This window comes from Tubulanus polymorphus, chromosome 6, assembly GCF_964204645.1.
Source record: "Tubulanus polymorphus chromosome 6, tnTubPoly1.2, whole genome shotgun sequence".
NCBI classification, from domain to species: Eukaryota; Metazoa; Nemertea; class Palaeonemertea; order Tubulaniformes; family Tubulanidae; genus Tubulanus; species Tubulanus polymorphus.
The window spans coordinates 6,490,217-6,516,478 of NC_134030.1; the positions used below are offsets into that span (position 1 = coordinate 6,490,217).

At 38.8% G+C, this 26,262-nt stretch overlaps 1 protein-coding gene and 1 long non-coding RNA gene across 4 annotated transcripts; one reads left to right on the forward strand and one right to left on the reverse strand.

Moving 5' to 3' along the window:
- The first annotated feature begins 89 nt into the window (after positions 1–89).
- Positions 90–24,460, forward strand: LOC141906849 (serine/threonine-protein kinase SIK3-like). Of its 3 annotated transcripts, none has more exons than XM_074796286.1 (15): positions 90–225; positions 4,422–4,602; positions 11,836–11,997; positions 13,185–13,309; positions 13,667–13,790; positions 14,050–14,285; positions 14,895–15,096; positions 15,185–15,288; positions 15,618–15,906; positions 16,240–16,355; positions 17,437–17,487; positions 19,268–19,374; positions 19,728–19,855; positions 20,152–20,354; positions 20,616–24,460. In XM_074796286.1, the coding sequence occupies exons 1-15, from the start codon at positions 94–96 to the stop codon at positions 22,389–22,391; spliced, it is 3,936 nt and encodes a 1,311-aa protein (XP_074652387.1). In that variant the 5' UTR covers positions 90–93; the 3' UTR covers positions 22,392–24,460. The 3 variants fall into 3 exon arrangements, with proteins under 3 accessions (XP_074652387.1, XP_074652389.1, XP_074652388.1); XM_074796288.1 differs by having other exon boundaries at positions 20,895–24,460; XM_074796287.1 differs by lacking the exon at positions 17,437–17,487.
- LOC141906850 (uncharacterized) lies at positions 18,478–24,505 on the reverse strand. The gene is made up of 5 exons (XR_012619427.1): positions 24,425–24,505; positions 20,166–20,240; positions 19,705–19,970; positions 19,164–19,343; positions 18,478–19,051 (listed from the first exon to the last, which is right to left on the reverse strand). It is a non-coding gene; the product is annotated as an uncharacterized LOC141906850 (long non-coding RNA).
- Between the last annotated feature and the right edge of the window lie 1,757 nt (positions 24,506–26,262).

Genomic DNA, 26,262 nt, shown 5'->3' on the forward strand with positions numbered 1-26,262 from the left:
TCTACGTCCTAAACAATAAATTTTAATTTGGTTTGTTTGCGTATCGTTCGAGCGCGACTTACCCCACCTAGTAGAAAGGTAAGGGGTAACAAAATGGCGACTGCCAAAGGGAGCAAGTCGCACTCAGGGCCAGTTAGGGTCGGATATTACGAAATCGAAAGGACTATAGGAAAAGGCAATTTCGCCGTCGTAAAATTAGCGTCCCATGTCATCACTAAAACAAAGGTCAGTATACGAATCACTTCATTAACGAAATTATTCGAATTTCAAATTTCGAGGAGGCCATCATCATAATTAATAGGTCGGTTAGGTCGTTCAGTTCGTTCTTATTTGGTCATATTCGCGGAAATACTTTCCTTATAAGATAACCCAATCTACTAAATAATCTATCATTTTTTTTCTTAATCAAACCCTATTTAAAGATTGAAAACTATCTTGTGTGTGAAGTATGTGTGTGTTGTTTCAATTAAATGTCCACAAAAATGTCAGAGGGAGATGTATTCGACTCGGCGAAAATATTCTTTTTGGATCTTTCCGTTCTGCTTTACCATCAGGTAATGCCTTAGGCCACTAATGAGCTTCAATGTCTATCAGCAGACACAGTAGTGCAATAATCAAGTATTGTCAGGAGAAAATATTGACAGAGATAGAAATTGATGTGTCGGAATCTTCTCGCTTAATTAGAAAATTAAACTTCACCATCATCTGAATTTATCTTCGGCAAGTCATCTCCCAGTCCAGGTACCAGTTGCACAGTCATGTCCCCACAAAATTTCTCAAAACGTGAAACTGGTCTGGAGTTGTCGGATTGACCATAGAACCAAATTGGGAGTTGCTGCTGGCACAATTGATTCGTCAGGTCTGTTTTTCCCATCTCGGAACTAGATTGTTATGCTTGTCTATTCCACGGAACAATAACTTGACCTGTTGTTCCCGTCAATGTGGTTTCTGAATTTTCTTTGTCTCGTTCTTGGAATTGTCAGTGACAATCAGCCGAACCTAGCCTGGGAGAGCTGTCTTTTGTCGTACACACTCATTTCCCCTGATTATTCTACGTACACACTGCATCTCGATGCGAGCAATTTTTGCTCAGTTTCTCGTATCGTGCTAACGAAGGCACTAATGAAATGCCGCTGGTGACTTCAGTTGTCACGATTAACAGTTGACATTTCTGTAGCACTTGTCAGCTAATATTCATTATTACCCATTTCTATCATTTCCACCGTGTTCATCTAAAAAGAGAGCCAATTTTCGGGGAATCTTTTTTATTTGAGACTACCCTCCACCAATCGCGGGGTTATTGCGGTACATTAGTGTATATTCAGCATACGGGTATAATGGAACCTTATTGCTGTGCAATGGGGTCCTACCGGCACCACTACCGTGGCAATCTAGGATTCACTATGGCAGGTGAGGATCCGCCAGGTTTTGCTGGTGGTATTTTATTTTCCTACATTCGATTCCAGTAAAACGATTGTCATACACTCATCGGCAACGTCAATCTTATATCTACGTGATGACTTGTTTGACAATATTTCCATTTGGAAGCCCACAAGTCCAGTACAAAGTTCATTAAAAATGAACTAACTTTCACTACATATAACTGAGTGTATTGTTCTGCCATCTGGTATGCGCTGGTGCCCCATTGATAGAAATTTGTTCCTGAAGTCTAAAAGTTGTCGAGCTAAAACCAAAGTGCCGAAGATAGACTTTTATTCAGTGTTTAGGCATTATTCCTAGCGCATGCATGTATGAATTGAGCCAGAAATTATTTTCTCTCATTTGGAGCAAAATTACTGTTTATCATGAAAACAAGGTTCCATTACCGCTCGACTTACTACATGCGCTATAAATTGGACTGTCGATATAACTGAATTTTGCCGACAAGAGTCAATATGCCCATATCATTTTGATTAAAATTCCCGGAAATGATTTTCTATGAATCCCTAGTAATTAAGGCCTCCACACCTCATGTGGTAATAAATGTAGTTCCATCGGGGTGACCGTTTTTTTTTTTTTTTTTATAATGGAATAATTTTTTTTAGAAGATATTATTTATCTTTCCTTTTTTTATGTTCGAACACCCGATGCTTTAAAGTGTAAAAAAAGGAACCTTTAACTAGCGGTGGTTGGGAAAACGTAGAAGGAACTTTTCGATATTGCGAAGCCACTGAAGGACGTTTTTGTGGTGACGAAATCGGCACTCGGCGGAAACGTTGTTTTATACGTGGTAAATGCGTCGTTGGTTTTAAGTCGTTTGATTTCGTGTCGTCTGATGAGTTAAATTACGCGTGTATATTTCCAAATGAGTTGTTTTACTGTTCGTAATACAATCATAGTTGCATCGATGCTTCATCGATTAACGTGACCTTTTTCTCCATCCTGCTTTATATTCGTATTCGAGTCTTACTTTTTTTTTCTTTTTTTTTTCACTTGAAAAGATAGAAATTCAGGGGTGGATCTAGGAAAATTGGGTCCAGGCCAGGGTCCTGAAGATAAGAAAAGGCATTTCTAGGGTCTGAAGCAGCCACGTTATTGGCCATTAGTCCTCGGTATTAGATATTTTTGAAGAAATGAAAAAGATGCAATTTTCGAGAGGATGAGTGTCAGATTTATCGGTTTTCACGACATATGTCTTGAAGGAAAGGGCAACTTCAATAGGAAGCAGCCAGGGGTCCGTACCCTGAAACCCCTGAAATTCCATTTCTTCGCCTATCAATTTACAAACAATTTTCAACCCTTTCGTCTTTCAAATTCTACCATACCTGATATTTTGTAAGTTTTTAAATGTATTTTCTTGGATATCACGATTGCCTTTGCATGGTCTGATATCAGGGATTATAGCAGTCCTTGAAGGTTTTGAAACGGGAATGTGTCAAATCAAGGCCGTAAGTATCATGGAATGGGCTCTAAAATCCTTACATCATTGTCATGGTCTTTGAATGTCATCAGTTATCTGTAGATCCAAGATCAAAGATCGCTGTTACTGCTCTTACAAAAACTGATTATAAGAATGCCTGGAAAGTGTAGATTTCTGCATTTATACGCCTGGAATTACAGAAAAAATGTCCTTGAAAGTCATTAAATGAGATTAGCCATGGACACTATGGAATCCTGTATTTAATAGGCCCTAATAGATGAAAGCCTGGCATCATATGAGGGAAATTGTACCAATATGAGCCCACCACTCGGCCAATCAATTCATAGAAATATCATTAATTGCTACATGATGTATTTATTAGGCCATTTATTGAGTCTAGGTCTGTCAGTGTCTATATTGTTCCCATAGTTGGAGTGACATATAAAACTTTGTTTAACCTTTTCAATTCTGCAACTTGGTGGATTTAAGATGCGGTTAGGACCCTGAAACACTAGACCTTGCTCCCATTCTATATCATTTGCAAAGTTCAATTTTCAATAACGTCACATATTAGTTCAGTACATGATGCATTTTTTAATGAAAGCTCCAAAATATTTTTTGGCGGGGCGCTAAAATATTGACCAACAAGAAACTGAAATGGCGATTCATCTCGTGTAGAGTTAATGTCGATTGACAATGAAATATACGGAATGGATGATACATAGTTGTCTCGAGCGTCAAATCCATGGTTTAAATGACATCAGACATCATCGCATAGATCAACTGTATCGATTTACTATAAGCAAAGATCATCCTTATTACTGTAAATTAATGCTCATATATATGTACGGCATTCGAATGATATTGTCTAAAACCTGACTGACAGGCTGTAGTCGTTTATTATGAAAAAATAAACGACAATAGACCCGTACCGGAGCTAGACGAGGCCAAATATATGCGTTCTTTGACCGGTCGAACCAGAACCAATGAACATTTTGTGATTTAAGATTTAGATATATTCTGAAAGTCCTCACTGAGTCAGATATTACAATATTTTACCCGCAGGTTGAAAATGTAGACGGTTTGAAAAAAATTGCGGACATTTTGAGGACATATCGGAAACCAAAGACTGCCCCAGACCTAGACTAGGCCAAATAGGCGCGTCCTCAATGTATTGATAAACTATAAAATAAACAAGAATTTTGTGTAATGCAACTGAGATATATTTCACAGACGACTCTTACCTGCAGTTACTAGAAAAGCAGAGTGTTTGAAATAATTGCCAACATTTTTAGGGCATATCAGGAACTATGACAGTAGCACCTGCTCCTCTCTAAACCTGCCTCTGAGGTGTGATGGATGTGTTATATCTCATATTTTGAAATTACCCAGTTTCACTAGTTTACAGGTCAAATCCCTGAAGCTCAATCTCCTGAATTGAATGGATTTCGAATATCTTAAGCCGTAAATCAATAACTGTTCATACTTTCACTCCTACTCACTGTCTCCATTTTTGGGCCGAATTCAATGCCACTGATAATATTGTTTTCTTCGATTTCAGGTCGCGATCAAAATCATCGACAAAACGCAGCTCGGCGAGGAAAATCTGAAGAAAATATTTCGCGAAATTCAAATCATGAAAATGTTACGACATCCGAACATAGTGCGTCTGTTCCAAGTAATGGAAACCGATCGTATGATATATCTAGTCACTGAATACGCGAGTGGTGGAGAAATATTCGGTATGTATGAATATGGAATCAGGCCTGAAGTGTTTTTTTATGTTAGTGTTTTGCTTTTGATAGTGCTCAAAACCCCTTTAATTTATCTGAGCAAAATGCCTGAAACGCCATTAATTAAAACTCCTTCAATTTTGAGAAATAGGGGAATAGCAATTTTTGTAGTTTCACACAAAACCGCTTGCTTACAAAACCGTTGAATTGACGGTTTATCACCGAGATAGACTGTAATGAATGATTCAGTAGAGTTTTTTGACAGTGATATGAAAGTGATGCAGACACTTCCTCAAAATTTGAAATCTTCTTTAAAACTCATTGACAACTCCATATACAGCCAGGAATGACTGATCTGTAGGGACCGTGTTGCACCATAAAACATGTATATTTGATTTGTTCTAGGCTTTTGTTATATCAACGGAAATGGTACATAATCTGAGCATCACATTTTCAAAGTTTTCTCGGGCGAGAGCCCCCGACTCCATTCAGTTCCATTCGAGTTAGAAATGAACCCACACCCGCATAGGCCCTATCCCTCACTCTACAGGCCTGAGAATGATGAACCCCTTGAGAGGTAATGACTGGCCAAGTAAGTCGTTAAATAGCTGAGCTTTCATGAGGACTTGGTATTATCTTGAAATTCTTTGTTTTGGCAAATGTCCAGTTGATACTCCGCATGACCTTGGAGATTCATAGAATTTCCTAGCAGATGTTGGTACAGAGTTGACAACACGCCTAACGCCACCAAGATCCAGTGGCCCTATAGTCCACTGGTCTTAGGTTATAAGATTGGTATTAGATTGTCAGATCCGCAAAAAAGGAAACTACAATCCATCACCATGATGGGTTTGGATCGCCTCTACCGGGAATGAATACAGCGGCCGGTGAATAATTCAACTGTAAAACTGGCCCCTGGATCTTCTGATATATCCTGAGAATTTCTCGCTAGAAAATCGTCCGTTTTATTGCATCGACAGTCGGATGAAACGCGTTCGGGCGGTGTCAGTGTGTGGTGTTGTATCATTATTACCGCATTAAGTTGATGAGTATTTCTAACGTATGACTTGAATCTTTAGTTAACAATTATAGATATTGATCTCTCGTGATCGCAGTCGCGGTGTATGCAGCCGCATTGATCAATTATTGATCAATCAGACGACGATTGATCTTTGGATAATGTCATCATCATCATCATCATCATTATCATCATAATCGCCGCCACCCCCTCCCCCCTCCCCCGTGTCAGGCATCTCTGTGGTGCGGTTTCCTCCTCGGAAATGTGATATTTTTCTGCCTTCATATCTATATGCTGTATGAAACTAGAATTCGACGATGCTATTGGTTACAAATTGTCTCACTCATACGAACCATGAAAATAACCTTGTCCAAGAATTGTGTTTTGTGCTGAATTTTGCAACCATCGTCATTCGTTGGGCCACTTAATCCCAGTTGTTATGTTATGATCGCTACAAACCTCTTATTGGCCTGACTACCGAAGGTAACGCATTATTGTTGGCTGCCTTTCAAGGCCAAAGAGCGGTGTAAAAGTCCAATCATTATCGAAGATGGCAGTACCCATGAAGCCATGGTGCCGGGAATAGCACCAACGGTTCCGACTGGAATTTCCCTATTGTCTCCTTTTCGTCAGACATGGGTAAAGTATGATGCATTGATGAAGTCGGTGCCGCTAAAACCCACCCACAAAAACCCCGGCTCTGACCCCGTAGACTGTGGCCAGATGCGCACCAATACTGCCGAGAATACTGCCGTTTTTTTTTCTCCTTTCGTTCAACGAAAATGTTGTACGCATCACCTTGGTAAATGGCATATAATGTGTTTACTGAGGTGTGTACTCTTACGTTGTTATTACTCTTTGAACTCAACAATGCATCGCAGCATGTGAAATACCAATAAACAGAACATTAACCGTTAAAGGGCAAAGTTGTATTGTATGTCTGGCAATCATGTGTAACATTAGAACCAGTTCAACTTTTATTCGATATCGCATATATTATATTTTTGTTATAGCCTGTTGACATTCTTACCGATGCGTTGATGTGGCATTTCGTGACATTTTTCCTTCCAGCAGCGTTCAAACTTTAATCTAATATTTTACAGGACTCTCGAATGAGATAATTTGCTGCTTCCGATATTTGATACTTCAGTGATTCACCCGTACGTGTGTGTGCGTGTGGTGTGGGTAGAATCATTCTTCCCACTGAAAGAGTTCATCCTTCGAAATACGAAAACACTGAATAGTCGTCCACCTGATTCTCTCAGATTTCGTGTGTATTTTTCACCAGGTTTCATATCATCTGACACGGTCTTTCATCTATAACGTTTGTTTCAGTTATTTATTTCCATGTAATTGGCTCTGCGGCGTTCTTGCCCGAGTCTCGAAATAGTTTGGCTTCGATAAAAGCCTAAAAGAACGATGAGAAATATTTTGTCTCTAGAATTATCGGGCGCTCTTCTTGTCACGCTGACGCTACCCGTGCATTTCAGTGACTAGTCTATTTTCATGTCGCGAGTCACATGCATTAATTATTTAGTGTTGGGAGTTGATACAATCGGTGGAAATTGTTGAAATTCAATATTAATACGCGACAAACTGATGTAATAATTTGCCTATGGAATGGGTGCGTTAATATCACAGTTTCCGCAAAACGAGTTTCGATGAAACCCTCGCCGACGACGCTGGCAGGCATCAGCGGCGGTGCGCTGCGCACTCAATTTTTGATTTCACAATTGTTTAATGAACTGATGGGTGTTTTTTTTTTGCGAACGCGCGCAAATTTTTGTAACAAGATGAGGAAATTGCAATTTAGACGTTGTCTGGGTATTTCGCCGGGGTTCGTTTTGCTGTAGCGATGTAACCTGATTATAGAAGTATAGCCTCGACGTTGTTTATCATCAGTGAGAGACATTGTTTGTAGTGATGTCATCAGAATAATGATAGCTTCGGGCTTTCGCTCGTCGAGCTTTTCGTTCGCATTCTACGGTGACATATTATGCGGATTTTTTTAATAGCTGCCCGAAGGAAGCTGAAACGGTATCGCGTAGATCTATACGTACGAAGAATCCCGTTTCGCATTCATCCGCCTCGTATATGCCTCGTCATCATTGAGGTGTGGCGTCATCTCATTTCATTAAAAAAGATTCTATAGGTCTATAGTGCTTTAGTCGAGATAATGGTTGTATTTACGTGGATTGGAGTTTGAATTGCCAATCCGGGGCGGATCCAGTGGGTGAGTTTGACTATATTCCTAGGAATTAGTGCTCAATGATCTGCCAACGAAGTAGCGAGCATTGCATGTGTGCAGTTCGTTAAGAGCGGTCCTCCCCCGGAAAATTTTGAAAAATAACGCATCATATTTTGTACTGCCTATATTCCGGAATACAGTGGAATATATACAGCTTGGATCCGCCCCTGCCTATAGCCCGGTCTCGGCTCCAGTTACACTATCTAGCTTACCGGTGCTTTAAGAGCCCATTTCGGTCAACTGATACCTCGAAACGAATTTCATTTCACCTGCTCGAAAACGATATTCTTCTCATCAACGGTGTTTGTCTTGTTCGAATGAATCTAATTTCGTTTCCCGTGATGTGACGAGATGTTAATGCCATGAAATAGGGAATAGGAAACTCTGTGATAACATTCAGGTGCGCCCATGTATATTGTTGGCTATTTCGCAGTTAGATTTCAATTCTGCCGAATTTTTTTTATGGGCCGTGCGCATGGCTCGCGATGCATCGGTTTACACGTGTACCTTTCAATGTCGGGCAAAAAATGGCCACAAGCGGCACACCGGCGCGTAAAGTGAATGGGATGCTTGTAACCGTGGTTACTGGTGGATTGTATTGGATTTTGCGTTACAGTGACGTCAATGGTAACCTTTATAATGATCACGTTACAGATGAACCTTTCGCAGTGTGTTTGTATGCGTGCATGAGTGTGAACGAGCTTTTCTATTCGTCCGTCCGTCTTACACAACTCAATATCCGTCTCTGTATAAGTCCACATCGCACTATCGGGAGCGGGGTTCTGGGACTGACAATGAATTTGCAATGATCTCAACGGCCTTGTTAATGTTTTCTCTGAGGCCATTGGCTTCGTTTTATTCCGTGCAATCAGGGACGAATCTAGGAAAACTGGAAGGCCAGTGTCCGGAAGAAAAGGCATTTCTCGCATGAATTCAATAGGCCTCAATTTGAGTTCCGCCCTCTGTTTTAGGTATTTTTCTGAAGAAATACGTCTGACAGGTTGCAATTCCTGAGAGCTCCAGGGCCCAGTTGCACAGTCATGACTTCAGTCCAAAAGTGGGCTTGAATATTAAGATTGGCTTTAGAACTACGTTGGTCTTAGACTGGTCTTAAATCTAAGCCATGACTGTGCAACTGGCCTCAGTTTTTTTACTATCCCTGTCTTGACGAAAAGGTAAACCTCACTGGGAAGGCAGGGGTCCGGACCCCCGACACTGTCACCGAAATCCGCCGCCGGAAATCAGACTTCATATGAGCTGTCGACGTTGTATAACCTTGAAATTGTTCGACCTCCTTGAGATTATTCGACCTTGAGTTTAAAGTATCCCGGAGAATGTATATGAAACTCCAAATAAGTCTTGTCACATGTAGACTCAGTGTCTGCGATAGCAGCGTCATTTTTATCGCTAGCGATACAACAAATTGTACCCAGCTCTCTCATACTGCTCTCTATAATTGCTCCCACCGAGGCTGTTTCAAATTCATGCATCCACTTGTCCCCGATTCCTTCCAACTAATCTACTGCTACGAATCGGCTTGATGTCTATATATGCAGTGGTCAGCATTATTTCTATCCGTAGATTTTGTCATTCAACATCAGCGCAGCCGGGAATGAAGAGCTGCTGAAATTAACGCTTTACGTTGTCATTTCGACGTGTTCGTCCTGGTTTTGATTATCATTTTATTTGTGCCAAACCCAGTCAGATCCGAGGGTTCACCTAAAGAGGGAACATTAATGAAATAAGATCCACGATCCCGGGACATCGAGCTTTTTCTTCAGGATCTTCCCCCTCCCCAGAACATTTTTAAAGATGAAGCCCAGCTTATAGATGGATTTTAGAGGCATCTTGAAGTAATAATCCGTCAATCTGCAAAAATAACAGAAAATCTATTTTAAGAATTTGAAATAGTTATGAAGAACAAGATTTTTTGAAACAACATAGGCCTATTTACATTGGCGCAAATGCAGAGAAAACTATCCTAAATCACTCTACCTAGAATTTTGGATGTTAATCACTCTCTGTTTAGTCAAAATGGTATTTCAGAGCATTGAATCCTATATGAGAATTCGAAAGGGAACAAAAAGATATTGCAAGACGCAATGCGCTAAAAAGGTTGGTCCAGAATTTTTTCCTGACACTTTTAGAGGGTCAAGCACGTGCCCCGGTGCTGCTCCTAAATCCGCTCCTCCAGAATATTTGAAATATTCTGGGTTTATCGGTAGCCCTAAGTCAAATCTGCCAGTCGGGCTTCAGATATCAGACCCTCGAATTGTGTAATAGGAAACAACAACAACAAAAAGTCGACACGTTTACTGCAACTGTGTATATGACTTATCCGGGAGATGAATCAGATGTTTCCAGTGTGTATGTTATGACATACTTGAGCTATAGATTTTAGCCCGTGGGCGATGATGATGATTATTATACGTTTCAGACGTTTCCTTTACTCATAGTAACGAATGAAATCGTTGTTATGAAATAAGTGAACGATATCGCGTTGACGTCAATGCCCGTTTCTACGCTGTTTTCTGCGACCTTTATAGATTTTGCGGATGACTAAATTTAGCCGATTTTATTAAACAATTGCTTCTTACTGTTTTTCTTGTTGTATTCTCGTTCAATTTCATTCGATAGTAATTAAGCCCAGCTTATAATACAGCGGTGCGCTACGACTCCTCGATTCCTGAAGAACTTTCGCTAAACAGAAAGTGATTTTCAAAGCTGCTTGAAAGTCCTTGAGCAAAATGCCCAAAACCCCTTGAAAAATCCTTCAATTTTGTGAAATAGGCAATTGGAGATAATTTGTAGACTATGCCTAAATCGGTACATTGGGCACCTGGATTTTTTACTAAATTAGAAATCGAGTGTAGGTAGTGTACAGGATGAAAATTTACTTACAAAACCATTGGATTAATGGTTTACCGACACAAACTGAACAGATTTAGGAGTACATGAAAGTGATGCAGATGCTTCCTTGAAATTTGAAATGTTCTAGTAATTATAACTTCTTATAGCCAAGACTGATCTGTTGGGATCCTGTAAGTGTATTGGATGTTTACTATATATCCTACATCTTCGAGGAGGAAATCTATTAGTCAAAACACTGAATAAACTATTAACCGAAGGAAACATTTCGCTCTTAATTTGTTCATTATCGTGTGGGATTTTCTCGATATTATCGTCACAAAACAGATATAGCGTTTCAATGGTTTTAATGATTCAGTTGTCTTACACGGTGGCGGCGTTGCGTCAAAACATTGCGTATTCACCGTGTGCTTTCATACGACGCGCGCGCGCAACATCACAAGTCACGATTCTTGGAAAAGTCACTTTTCCATCTGGGAACCGAGAGGACGATGGAAAACACGTCGAATGCCTCTGGCGTGTTAAAGACTAGAGACCATTAACATCGATGGTTTAAAACGAAACCCCAAAGCAACCGCACACGCATTATAACTAAATGAAAAACAACAAAAAACTTACCTCCGCAATTTCTTTTTGGGTTCTCGGGCTTCTGTGAGACCCTTATTCTTATACTCTGTGTGTCAGACAGTGAATATGTCTTTCAGCTACTTAGCTTTGTAAATAGTAGGTCGATCTCGATGAAACTTGGGTACAATGTTAGTATGGGCGTCTAGTTGTGCAGTGTAAATAATGTCCCAATGTGCCACCTAGTGGCAGAACTAGGTACTAAAAACGCGGCGACATGAGCTTGAAGATGACCTCATAACGAAGACAATGGGGTCAAAATTTAAGAAAATTGTCTAGCTATTGGCCCTAGATACAACATATCCAAAATACAACATCCAAGAAACACCTTAATTTGAGAAATAGGCATTTAGAAATTCTTTTTTGTTTAATTTGTATTTGTACAGTAGACTACCTCTTTGAAAACTCCTTATATCCAGGAATGACTTAACTGTTTATGAAAAGTGAATACGATCTTTCTACCATTTCTGGTCTTTGATTTCAGATCACTTAGTGGCCCACGGCAGAATGAACGAAAAAGAAGCCCGAAAGAAACTGAAACAGATTCTCGCCGCTGTGTCGTACTGTCACAGTCGACACGTTGTACATAGAGATTTAAAGGCTGAAAATCTACTACTCGATGCCAGTTTAAACATCAAAATAGCAGGTACTTAAACGATCATTTGATACAGCTCAAAACAAGAGGCGACAGATTTGTGATTATAGATCATCACTTTTAATGAGGATACAATAGCCACTCTCTAACGTGGAGAATAAAAACCCTCTACGTCCAAATTTGAAAGATTTATAATGAAATTTTTTTGGAAATGTTTTCTCATTTATTTTAAACTCTTGGGTAATAAATTTCATTTTTGATCTTTTGCATTTGTTTATAGAGCCTAGTGGGTTTTCGAACTAGTGTCACTTTTGAAAAGTTTTAAGCAAAGCGAAAAAGAAGGCTTTTCATATGGTGTTGTTGGCCTTGCAAAGCTTGTTGTCAACAAGTGCAAGAGTTAGTCTCACAATCCCATAGCCCCATCGTTATTTGAAGAGGTGTTCGTAATACTAAACTTGTCGTATTGTGGATAAAACAGAAAACGAAACATTTCCCAGAAAATATATCAAATGAGAAATGACATTTTGACTGCACGCGGATGACACCTAGCGCGAAATGTCATGATTGCACTCGCCGTCTCAATGTTTTCCTCTTAAACTGGCATTCATCTGTTTGGAACGCTTCATCAGCTTATTCTAGAAGGACTGTGAATTATTATTAAGATGCCAACACAGAAGTGGTGTTTATGCCGACTAATGACCTATTATCACAGGGTAGTTGGTCACCAGTTGGGAGTCGTCGTAGCCGAGACAGTTGTGTGTCAAATTATAAGTCAGATGAATTAGATATCGCGGTGAATCATGGAAGAAATCAGAGGCGTTGACCTTCCGTTGCATAGATATCATCCTCGAATCACCGAATGAAAAGGAAGACGCCGACATTATAGTCATAACGGCAATATGAATTTCATCTTGCAGTAGATAAAAAATGTTGATTCGTTCGTATAACTGAATAATCTATATTTTGATAACCATACCACCATCACCACCGCCACCACCCAATCTTCAGTTAAAAGCCGTTCTGCCTGTGATCAATTCATCAATTCTGTCTATCAGTCATTGACATTTAGCTATAAAGTATCATGGATGGAAATGTCAATGTTGGCTATCCTGAATAACATTTGATACGCTTGAATTTATGACTAATCATCACTTGCTCAATGAGTAGGAGTAACACAGTTCGCGACTGACTATTTCACACTTTGATGTGTACTTTTACATATGTCTTTCTATTTGCAGATTTTGGCTTCAGCAATTACTTTACCCCAGGGAAAAAACTAACCACGTGGTGCGGCAGTCCTCCATATGCAGCACCAGAACTATTCGAAGGCAAAGAATACGACGCTCCAAAAGTTGATATTTGGGTACGTCTTCGTGGCATCTTCAGATACCGAGTAGACGCAACACTGAAATATCATGCGATGCCGTGTATAAAAGTTTTTAGTTTTGGTCAGTTTGTCCCGAGTTTCTGTAAAGAACGTAGCTTTATTTGTCCTCGGACAACAAAAAGAGAACCGACGTGTTGTGATACCACATGCACAAGTTGAAACCCACATCCTGACAATAATCAACTATGACGCATTATTCATTAGCAGTATAGAACAGTTGAGGAAAACTCAATTCACACTACTGATTCTGATTAATGCCTGCACGTCGGTACAAACTTAGCTTATCAATAGCCGGCATAGAAATCTATATATCATTTCTTTTTCTTCTTTCAGAGTTTAGGAGTTGTATTATATGTATTAGTATGCGGTGCTCTACCCTTCGATGGCAGTACATTACAAAGTCTCCGAGCCAGAGTTTTATCTGGACGTTTTCGAGTTCCTTTTTTTATGTCAACTGGTACGTCGTGTTTATCAGGCCACCAGCATTTTAATTTATCCGCTTAGTATAGGTCTACTCCCTGAATCTAATTTGCCCATACTTTATTGTCTAGGTTGAAGACCGTAGACATTCGTCAAATTTGCAGGTTTTAACAATCCGTCTTGACAAAAAGGCAACTTAGTGAGAAAGCTGGTGTCTGGACCTCCGACACCATCCCCCTAAATCCGCCCGAGTAAGAGTCAGTTTCCTCTTTACTATCTCTTCGTAACCATTTCAGAATGCGAACATTTGATTCGACATATGCTTGTGATAGATCCGAATAAACGCTTAACGATGGAGGAAATTATTCGCCATAAATGGATACAAGTCGGCTCGACGCCGGACGACGTAAAAGTATTCAACGAAATCTTAGAACAATATAACAATAACACGTGTTCGGAACCGGAAACTATCAACGAAGTTGTTCTCTCGCATATGGAAAGTTTAGGAATAAACCGCGAAGAAACTGTTAAGGTAAACGCTTTTTATTGGGAAGGTGTAATGGCCGAGTTCTCGTTATTCGGGCATCACTGGTTCGAATCCTGGTGTCAGAGTTTTTTTTTGTTGGTTATAGAAAATGAGTGAAAAAGAAACCTTGAACGCTGTGCATGATGCGCAGTAGATTTAGGTTTTTGCTCAGTTTCCAGAAATGGATCTTGCATAGCTGATATATTTCTTAGTATTTTCAGAGACATTTTCAATTTCTACGCGTCATGGCGCCCAAAGTGAAAAATAGATTAGTTTCGGAAATGAATCTCAATCATTTCAATGTCTGATGCTGTGTGCACATTGCTAGTAGTATACTTACTGTATATCGCTTAGAAAATGTCTTATTCGTGAGTGAACTGTGAAACAGTGTAACAGACTGATTTACCCACTTGTCGATGAATCTGAATCGTGCTGCTTGTGAAACTGTACAAATGTCTTTCGATTGGGAGAATAGTTTCAGAAAGGTTTCAGTTTATTCTGATTGACCTTCAGATGACGAAGTCAAAATACGCGCAGAGCGGCTATTCACTGGCATCACGTATCGTTTTATTTCAAATATCGTTTCGAATGAATCTGATTTTATCGTATTTTCAGTCTGTAAATAAAAAAGCGTACGATCATTTAAGCGCCATCTATCACATCGTGTTGGACAAATTAAAACGACATCAAAAAGCTGGCGGTAGCACGCCAGGCAGTTCCAGCCCTAGTCTCGGTAAAATACCGCAAAATGTGACGCCAAGTGTTCCAATGGTAACGACAAGAACTGAACGCCGGTCTAGTATAACTACAGGAGTGGGTAAGTGACCGAGTCAACATGTGTAGTTTCATTTTCCAATCCATTATTTCAATCCAATTTTTACACAAGTCTTTATTTGTGATTTTAGTCGAGCATATTGAAGTACCTCTCGGCAGCCCCGGAATAGGTTCAAATCTCGTTCCTCATGTTCAACTGCAATTTTATAATGAAAACAATCAGAAGGTCGCACAGGTTAGTCTTCAACAAAATATTTATTCTTGAAGAACAGTTTTATAGAGTGAACATAGTTCTACAGTTGTGAGTTAAATTTGAATATAACTATCAAAAAGACTTCATTTTCAATTACCTATGGTGCTTGAACTCTTTGAGTTTCTTGAATTCAACTTTCAATTGAGCTGTGTAACTTTGTCCTCATTAAAGGTACCTTTCTTATTGGTCAGATACCGTTTTTCCCCTAATCATGAGAAAGACCTTTAGTGGTTGAATAATAAAGATATAAAACTGGCTCCAGATATTACAATCAATTAGATTATATCTCAATTTCTGTTTTATTTCCGAAGGACGAACAGCAAAGCGATTCGGATGAGGAACCATCGCCTGAAGCGATGGCCCGTTACCTGGCAATGAGACGCCATACAGTCAGTGATAGTAACGCTAAACATGCGCCTGCCGATATACCGCACTGTCCCCCGCTGGTGGCGCTACCGCAGCCTATGTGGTTGAATCCTATCAATATCTTACCGCACACTAATTTGCCGTTGAATCTGCCACTCGTGCAACATGAACCGTTACAGAATTTCTCAATCAAAGATCATCATCTGCTTAAACCTCCGCAATTCCTCGGCATCGGTGAGAATTATTGAATCATCGCAAATAACAAGAAAATCATTCAATTAGTTTGGCAAATAAGCATACAGAAAATGGAAGTGTGTTATACAATTTGGCAAAAAATTTTATTGAGGGAACAATCTCTTGGTGGGGGAAAAATTTACACTTGCTGAAGTATTCATAGTTTCTTTTTAAGCCCGCTTAAAGGCTATAAGTCTATATATGAATATGATAATTATATGACTCAGTTGAACTAGTATGACTTGTTTGAATGAGGCAATGATTGCAGCAAATTTCCTAACTGATTTTATCAAAGGCGGAATTTTTGAATTTTTTTTTTTTTCTTTTTTGCAGGTGATAGTGGTCAGTTTTATCGACGTGCGTCGGATGGTGGCGCTAATATTCATTTATACTCGAACACTAGTCTGAAAGATGAAGGAATCCCGATCCAACCTCATAGCACCGAACGTGTAAGCATAACCTTCTAGTTCCCTGCATCATTCATATGAATGAATGAATGAATATATTTATTCATAGATGTCGCTTTCGTCACTTAGTCTTATTACGTGTATTTAAATTATCAAATTCAAACAAGATATTATACGTTTTGTACTTAACTACGTGTAGTGATTATTTGTTTGAATTATTGAAAGCTGCTTAAAAAACTAATAGATTAAACTTAAAAGATATCCTTCTCATATGAAATATTCTTGGTGCATAGAGAACACTTGGTAAAAACATGTACCACTTACGAAGATCTCCGTTTCTACTAGTTGTACGTATTTTAAGATAGAATAATCTTAGGTACCTGGTCCCGAAATAAGAGCTCACCACTGCATAGCGTGCTAGCGAAGTTCTCTTTTAACCTTCCACATATGCTTTTGATTCATGAAAATCAGCGAGAAACATTAACTGAATCTTTATAATTTGTTGTCCTGCAGCACGCTAGCGCACCTGGTGGATCCTCGCTTGCCTCGTGTAGAATCCTCTTGCCACAGTAGCATTGCAGGGTTCGCGTTACTTTCTTCTCAATATTCATTTCCTGATGCAGCATTTCTCAAATAGAAGCCTGAAGGTCCATTTGCACCGTAAAAGCTTAATTTTTAGCTTACATAACTACATGTACAAAAATGAAACTTGAAAACAGTCTTAGAATTTCGAAGTTAAGTCGCAGCTGTGCATTGGGCCTTCTTCTTTGAGTCTTAGTGCAAGGTTAATTGGTCCTCTCTGTTAATGCTTTTGTTTTTATTTTCATCATTAAGTTTTTATTTTCAACCCCTCAATGTCTATAGTTTGTTTGGTATACCGTGTTTGTTTAACCGTACAGAGATGCGTAGATCGTTGAGTGAACATCATCCTAAAGCTGATTCTACATAGCTGTAAACCAAACTACTACCATTCAATCATCAGTTCCACAGCTAGGTCTTCTTTCAAGGCATTTTGTGATGAACTGGCTCAGTGTAGAATCAGCTGTAAAGGCTGAAGGAGTCGCCGTATATTTCGTACGTCATTCCACTTGCTTTATTTATGTTGTGATGACTGATATTTCAGGATAACCAATCGGTGAGTTCAGTGTCGTCATCCGATTCTGATAATATGGAAGTAAGTTTCTGAACGATCAATCCTAACCACTCTATATACGTCTAATACGTATATCTACATACAATCAAAAGAACTATCCAGAAATACTCAGCATAATAGAATCGGTGATCACCGCTAAAATTGAGGGACCATCTATTTATAGTATGAGGGGGTACTCATTTTGATAATCATTTTGCACTCTATTGACCTTTAATTGTGTTTTTACTGCGTGTATGTTTCTGACAATTTTGCGGATATAAATTCTTTGCGTTCATTGGGCATTCAAATAGAAAATGAAGTGTCATCATTTTGTATTCTCTATTTATTGTACTATAGCCGCCTATCCGTTGATAAAAAAACTGTACGCTCAACGATGATAAAAATCATCATTCTGGCGTACGTACTTGGAGGGGGTAAAGTCAAAAGTACAGCTGCGTACAAGGGGAGGAGGTTAAAAATCAGCAGATTTTTGCATACGTACCAAATGGATGGTCCCTACCTCGATTCATCATTGACATGGTGGACTGGCTAGTGATCAGAACCGTGGAGAAGAAATACTGGCTTGAAATAACACAAATAAAAAAGGCATTAGATATCTTGATTACAGATTAATTTTGACGGACCATTTTAAAAGTACCATTGTCAACCCGTGCGTGCCGGCTAATATCTAATTAGTATTATGGAGACAGACAACTCAAATCAAATCCTCTTGCGATGATTGATGCCTGATTGTAATCATAAATCATGTATTGATATACGTTATTGTATGACATTTACGAAACGCAGATTCTACATAATCATAGACATTTGCAGAAAATTATATGTTTGTAGAACGGCTTGGCTTTGTGTCTACAAGCGTGAATTAACTAGAAACAAAATGAATGCTGCTATCACTTCAAACGCTGTACATTATATACTTCAAACACTTTTGCCCAATGCGAAGTATTGATTCAATATCCTATGGCTTGTCTTTATAATAAACAGCTTAGCACATGGTAACACGTATGACTTCGCTCTTAAGATCTATGCTTTTTGATGGGGTACCGGCACATACCAGATGGCGTAACAATACACTCAGTTATTCTTAGTGAAAATTAGTTCATTTTTAATGAACTTTGAACTGGACTTATAGGCTTCCAAATGGCAATGTTGTCAAGCAAGTCATCAAATAGATATAAGATTGACGTTCCCAATGAGTGTATGGTATAGTTTTAGTTGATTCGAATTTATTTGAAATGTAGAAGAAATTGAAGCTCTTGAAATGAAGACGTAACTACATGTTGTACTAGTAAACCTGGCGAATCCTCGATTGCCACAGTAGCAGTGCCGGTACCCCATTCTTTCTCTTCATCCACTTTGAATTTGCCTTATAATTATGTAACAGAGTGTATTCGTACTGATACAAGGGATATAGTGTTTTTCTTTCAACGCTTAAATCGATGTGTTGATACCGGTAAAGTTTTCGCATGAACATATTTGTTTTTTGATTTCCATTTATTTGCCATACAAAATTTGTGTTTGCATCTTTTCCGCTCTTCCTTGAGACTGGATCCTGGATTGGGTCCACCCTGAGGTGTGATGGATACTGGAATTATGAATCAATGACTTGTATTTCAGTCAGTTTCATAATGAACTTTCAAGAATTTCGCTTAATGGCTGAGCCAGAGTGGTGATTTTGTGTTTAAAAACCTTATTACCGGGATAATTCTTGTACACTCGCTGAAATCCTTTTGATACACCACGGATGTTTGTAAACTGCATTTTGTTAGTGGAAAATAAGAGTAACGCTTTTCTATTACAGTTGCAGTCATTTGGCACCAGTACGACCCACGTCCCACACAGAACTTCGATTACTCTTGAAGATGCATCTGAGATTCCTATCGACAAAGAAACGGAAGAACTTAATAGGTAAATCAAATGTGCTGCAACCTCTGGGTTTAAATCTCCCTAAAGAAACGTTCAAATTCTAGCTGCTATCGTTTCAAGCTTTGACTTTCTATGAAAAATTAACTCAAAAATAAACTTATTAAAAAAATATAGATAGCTTATAGGTAGATTGTCAACAGAAAATTGTCAAAATATCACAACAACCAAAACTACAACGGCTACAATTATTGATGAGAGATCATCACTGGTCAAACATCTATAATATTGATTGCTGATTACTATGAAACCACAGTATAGTTGTCAAAATCTTTACCGTTATTGGTAGACTAAGTCTTGAAAGCTAATATTTACCATTTATCAATCTTTGTTTTCAGATATTTGCAGACTCGACGACATACGTTAGCTATGGAACACCCCGTCCAAGAATTATCACAGGAATTACAACAGCTTCTCGCTTCCAAACAGCCAATCAAAGGGCGACGTTTTCCTGAGCGTTCTCCTAGTAAGTTTTTCAAGTTTTCACGATCAAGTGCAATTTCCTCAATAGATACACCCATACACAAGCTTGTGTCATCTATTGCATAGAAGGTTAAAGCTCTGTCAGGGTGGTCACTTACCTGAAAATCAAGGAAAAGTCAGGGAATTTTGTTTTCTTTAAAGAAAAACAGAGAATTTTTAGAAATAACAAGGGAAAAAACAACCTTCATGTCACGGAAAATTTGAGGAACAAAGCCAGTCAAATTAAAGTGGCCACCCTGTGCGATGGTTACTGATGTTAATTGGTTATGTCTGTTTCAGATCGTGATACATACAAAGATCCGAGTTCGTTACAACTTCCAAATGAGCGATACTCTCCGGTGCGACGAGCCAGTGATGGCACGACAAACCTGAAAAAATATCAGAATCATTTAGAAAAGCTTTACAATCAAACGCTAAGCAGTCAATCGGGCTCCAGACATAACAGCTTAAAGCAACTACACCAAGAGTACCACCAGCTCCAGGTATGTATAATTTTCTATCCTTTGAAGTCTCTAGAAATCATTGAATAATCCAATATAAGAGGTTATCCATTTATTATCTACATACAATTTCTGAATTATCTACCGATTCCCTGTACTCAATTTTAGTCATATGCACACCGGATATGTACAACTGTATTCATGTCCAATTGTAATTTGGTATTTGTACTCTACTTAATAAATGCATGACTTTATAGTTTGTCTATTAGAGTATAAGTTAAACTGTTAGTGTGCATGTTTCAGAACCGTTTGAAGGAGCTAGGTGGGTACATGGAGCCATGGTTTGTGGAATTTTGTAGCCAATTCCTGCAGACTATACATAAATCTCCTTGGTATCAGGGTGCATCCTCCCCAGTTCTTATGTCCACTGATGGTTCATATGATTATTCTCCACCCCCAGCTGTATTACCTCCTCCTCATAATCGATCTATCGCTGATTATCGCTCCGCGAACCCGACGAATGATTTTCCCATGCTACCAATCTTACTCGAATTCCGTTACCTGCTTTTCCTTTATCTGCAGAAACAAGTGAAAACGTCCGCCGTCGAACGCCACGCCGAATTACAAGAACAGCACCGTATACACTGTCTAATACAACAACAACATCAGGCTGCGTCTGCTCTGAATAGTCCTATCCCTTCACCGCAGTGTCCTGCATCTCCGAGTTATCAACAACAAGTTACGAATGAATTCCCTACAGCCGCGCTATATCAACAATTACAAAGACTCAATTTACATCCATATCATCCGAGTAGTCCTCCAGCTCGTAGTATACTTAGCCCGAGTATCTTGAGTCCGCACGCGAGTCCGGTATCGACGTCGCCGGCGAGTTACAGTCCGTTGCTACCGCATCGCAAAACGGAATCGCCGCCGCAAACATACTATCAATCGCAGCGCTCGTCGCCGCCGCCCGGTCCGAATTTACACATGATCGAAGAGGATACGACCGACAGTTGCGATCTGATCGTGCAGTCGGCCGAGGACGAAGAGGAAAGCGCCGCGATACAAAAAGCGAATCAAGAATGTCAGCGGCGATTCAGTCAACAAACGCCGCTGATTAACATAACAGATACTCAGGGTTACGTGATGGCCGTGTCGGAACAAGGTGCAAACGAGTCGAGTACGGACGACGCAGACGTCAGCTTTATCGATAACAGTCAGTATTTTACGACCGCTGTTCCGGTCAGTCAGCGATATCCGAGCGTAGTGCCGAGTATGGATATACCGGGCGGCGGCGTAGAACCATGCGAAGAGAGTCGAATGTCGTCCGACTCGATCGACGAAAACGTCGTTGTCGTCACCGCCGAGTCAGATCAGTCCGCCGTACAACCGCCGACGCCACCTACGCTTAATACGAATCTTCCAATGATGGGATTATTCCAGACCGGAATCGAACAAGGATCACCGACGACGATTCAAAGAACCAATCAAATCCGATCTCAATTCAGGCAGCCTATTAATAATATCAGTGCTTATAATTCGACGACTTCGAGTAGCGCGACTACCCAACATAATTACCATAACATTCCCAGTCCGACGTTGCAGTATCCGACTTTTTTCGGATTGCCGGGCAACACGATGCAGACGTCGTCGAATCCGGACGTGAATATTTCGAATAAGTGCGGAGAGTTGAGTTTAACACGGCAGTACATGAAACTATGTTCGCCGGGCGACGGCGCGCCTTCGTCGCCGACGCTCGAGGGCATCACGATGATGAACTGGAAGAACAGTCTCGGCGAAATGCCGCACGGGTTGAAGTTCGCGTTGTCCGTGAATTTGACGTCGAGTAAAAACGTCGACGATATCCTGATCGAGGTGAAACGAACGTTAGATCAACGACGCGAAGCGTACGAACGAACGGAGAACGTTTTCCGGTTGGAAAGCCGTAGCGGCGTTCGGTTAGAGATCGAAATCTGTCGGGGTACGGCGGTGAACGGGCTGCGATTCCGGAAACTTTCAGGAGATACTTGTCAATATAAAAAACTATGTAACGATCTTATTACTTGTCTCAATCTGTGACACGCGTGAAACAGATATTCCAGCTGTGAGATTCATTCTTGATATTTTTCATCCAAAGTACAGCCTAAGATTTTCCCCAATAGGCCTAAATTGAAGCCGCTTTTTAATTTTACAAATGATTCTATTTGAAAGTAGAGTCAAATGAATTCTGCGCCTGTAAGCTGTAGATGAGATAAATTTCATGCAAATTCAACACTAGACCAATTTGACCATTATCTCTCACCCCCATGGAACAGCTCTTGAATTTTACAGTCTAAAGTATTTATTTACTCCCTCTTTCTGGAGATCTATCCAAATTTCCTCATTTTAGGCTAAAAGTGATACCACGTTTCTCATTTCTGCTGAGTTGACCCGGCCGGCCGCCTATCTAGCCTGTACATAACTTTTCTTTTTTAATCAAGATCAATTTTACCATAACATACCCGGCAGCTATAGAAATTAACTGGATTACAAATTTCATTGCACTTAAAACAATAACCCAGTCAATTAGGAGAAACGAGGTATCATTTTTAATGTAATGAAATAGTAAGATAAAGAGCGTATTTGTGATATCATATTGCCATATCATTATTATTAACTTTAATAGAATGAAATACAAGTCTGAAGAATGAATACAAATTGGTGTTCTGAATCTCGAGTTTTATATCGTTATCGTCGTTAGTTTGAAAGAAAACTTTGTCATATCTATAGAAAAAGGCAGTTTAGTAATCAATGGTTTTCGATGGAAGATTAATCATATGAAAAAAACTTTCTACTAATGAGATTTGTGTTGAATAGTGTAATATATATATATATATATATATATATAATGTATCATAAAATGATGATTGTCAAACATGATATATCTCGTATGCATCTGAACAATACGGGGTGTCATTTGCTTTTTTCGAGAGAAAATGTCTGGACATTTTTTCGACTTAAATAATTCCACTGTTATTATAAGCAATTGTTTTAGATAGCCCACCGAATTTTAGTTCTATTCTATCAATCCACCACTGAAAAATGTTGCAGGATTCGTCTTCTTTTTATGATAATTCATTGTATTGATTTATTTTCTAAAAGAAAATGCCGTTGTTTTCCTAAATACAACTTACATACCCGTACGTCGTATAAATTCATTTTATGGTATGTAGTTCATTGTTTCTGATTTTGAATCATACAAATACATCAGTCATCTTGATAGAGAAAAATCTTAAGTGATATATCCATTGCCATATGTACTTTATAAATAATATAGTTAAGGAAAGTTTTATTTGACCTGCTTTATTGTGGTTCGGTGCTCAAGTGTAAATATAAACATCTGATATGATATACTCTCATTTGTATATAGGATTTTTCGTGCCTGTAAATAACGTGGTCTGTCTTTTCAAAAATTACAGAATGCATGAGTGTTTACAAAATGAATGGTTTTTGTCTTTAAAGAAATTTTTTTCTGTCATCAAGAAATCAGATTTCCAAAATTGAGATTTTCCAGTCATGTACTCTATATGATAGTGTGTTGTTAGTATAAAGAAAAAAGCTTTTGTGTGATCTTTTTTAATTTATTTATTTATTTCAATGATCAGTCAGAAGATATAGATAATGCTTGTCAGTACCAAGTGGTAAATAGCAGTTTCTATATCTATAGGAAGGTGTCGTATTAGGACCTATCTGTCCTGGTACATTCTACCACGAGGCCTAAAATTTGAACAAGATGTCTAGGAACAACATCGCAAAAGTGTACCATAATCAAATGTCATTTGTGCCTGCTTGTTTTTGCCGGGTTTGTTCAAAATGGCTTAATTCACCGGGGCAAGTTTCAAAACTATGAAATAAAACTAGGGTTTGTGAAATTTTCTCCGTTATTATTTGGGTGCTTTCACTCTCCGTTTGAAATGGAAATAGCATGTATGAAATAAGACACAATTTTTATTTGTGTTGAAATTTCTGTTTAGAATTAATTCTTTGTTTATTTTGATTTGTTGCTTACTTTTTTTGCGAACTTATGTTGGCGCAATGAGAAGGTATATCAAACAAGACTGCATTGAGTTTACCTGATTAAGTTGCTACCCTTGTCATTCCTGTCCTACCAGTCTATACTACCTATTGTTATCTGCATGTTACACTGGGGAGTTGTTAGGTATGTCTCATATGCCAAGGTGAAGTTCATGATCGACTGGGTCCCCAGACCACGCCAGATATAGATACACATAACTCCAATACTCAATTCAACATCATCATGCCAAAAGCTTCTTGACAATACTTGCAAAATCTAATCCTACTAGTAATTTTATCGTCTATGCATTACTTCACTGATATTTATGATAAGATATCTATTGCAGGCAATATCGTTCAATGGGTATCATGTGGTATTTTGTTCAATAGACAGAAAAAACTGGAAGACAGTTAATCGACAATATCATGAAAAATTGGATCTCGTAAGGTTAAGTTGAATTGTACATAAAGCTAGATAAGTTAATGGTAAATCCAAGATTTAGTTTCTGTTGTTGGACACATTGAAAGTAGAAATTATTCCTTTTCCTGAAATCAGGTTCAGAAGTTGGATTATAATAGGCCTAAAAATTTTGCATTTTGAATATATAATGTAAGCTGTTATATGTAGTACAAGCAATAAAGTGTTTATCACTGCAACTAGAGATTTAGAAAAGATGGCAGGCTCATGTTCATAAATCCTTTCAGTGCTGACTAATTAATTCCTTAAAGTGCTGGAGATAATATTAAAAATTTAAAAAATTCCACCCTAGTGTGTTGAAAAACGGGAATACCACTATTGTGCATCGTCTACACCGCGGCGCGGTACATCGTTAGTTACTAGTATTTCACTATGTTTGACCGGTGCTGCCATTTTTCAAGAGAGATAATTACTAATTACATCAATACACCACAGTGCGGTGTACTAGCGAAATCTATCACTGATTTATACACTGCACTACGGTGTAGACGCACTGAAAGGGTTAATCAAAAGTTTTACGCAAAGTGAAGAATGGCTGGTTTTTATGTGCATTATTATCTATATTATCTGACCATTCCATTAGTAAATTGCGCTCCTTGAAAAAATAGTGTTCAATTAATCTTTATGATTGTTAAGTTATTCAAGTCAAGTGTAGATGATGGTTTTATTCCCTTAACCTGTAGTGCTAATTTTGTTAAGGTCCCAAGGAGGCCAGTTACACGGTCTAGGTTAATGGGTTTTTAAAGACTAGCCCATTTGGTTCTACAGGTGAATGTCATAACAAAGTCAGATGTTACAACCCTGATTAGCTTTGTAAAAGTTAACGCTGAATTTCAATATGTGTTTGTAATTTAAGATTTTGTTAAGACCATCTTATGAAATTGAAGACTGCACAGCTAGCCGGGAGACTTCATTTTTTTCATTATTTTAATAGATATTTAGGGTACTTCGTCATAATTCAAATTTTTGGCTGAAATGATTATTACAAATAGAAAGTAAATTATTGTTATTGGGTTTTTAGTCCTCTATGGGATGAACTAAAATTACTAACTAACAGATTTGTAATATTGTGTTTTAATTTTTTTCGGCACTGTTTTCAAATGCCATGATGTTATGATTTTGTTATATTTGCAGTGTGTACTTATTTTTGGGGAGGGAGGGAGGAAAGGAGGGAAGGATTTAGAGACCATTTGTTAATCTATCATGTTGCCACACTCATGTTGAGGCAGTGTGTTGCACAGAATGTTTTTTGAAAAATAAACGTTTTTGAAGAGAAAAGAACGGAATTTGTTTCATTTGCCATTTGGAAAATGGGACCTGGTTGCCTTTTTTGTCAAGACAGATCATAAAACCTCTCAGAAAATTGCATCGTTTAGGATGGATTTCTACAAAGACCCTAGGTGGAGGAACCTCATTAGT

Bases quoted from the DNA above. Each gene is read 5' to 3' on its own strand.
- LOC141906849 (XM_074796286.1), top strand. From the start codon at position 94: ATGGCGACTGCCAAAGGGAGCAAGTCGCACTCAGGGCCAGTTAGGGTC. The intron at 13,791-14,049 runs GTACGTCGTGTT...TAACCATTTCAG, and splicing joins TCCTTTTTTTATGTCAACTG to AATGCGAACATTTGATTCGA. The intron at 14,286-14,894 runs GTAAACGCTTTT...TCGTATTTTCAG, and splicing joins ACCGCGAAGAAACTGTTAAG to TCTGTAAATAAAAAAGCGTA.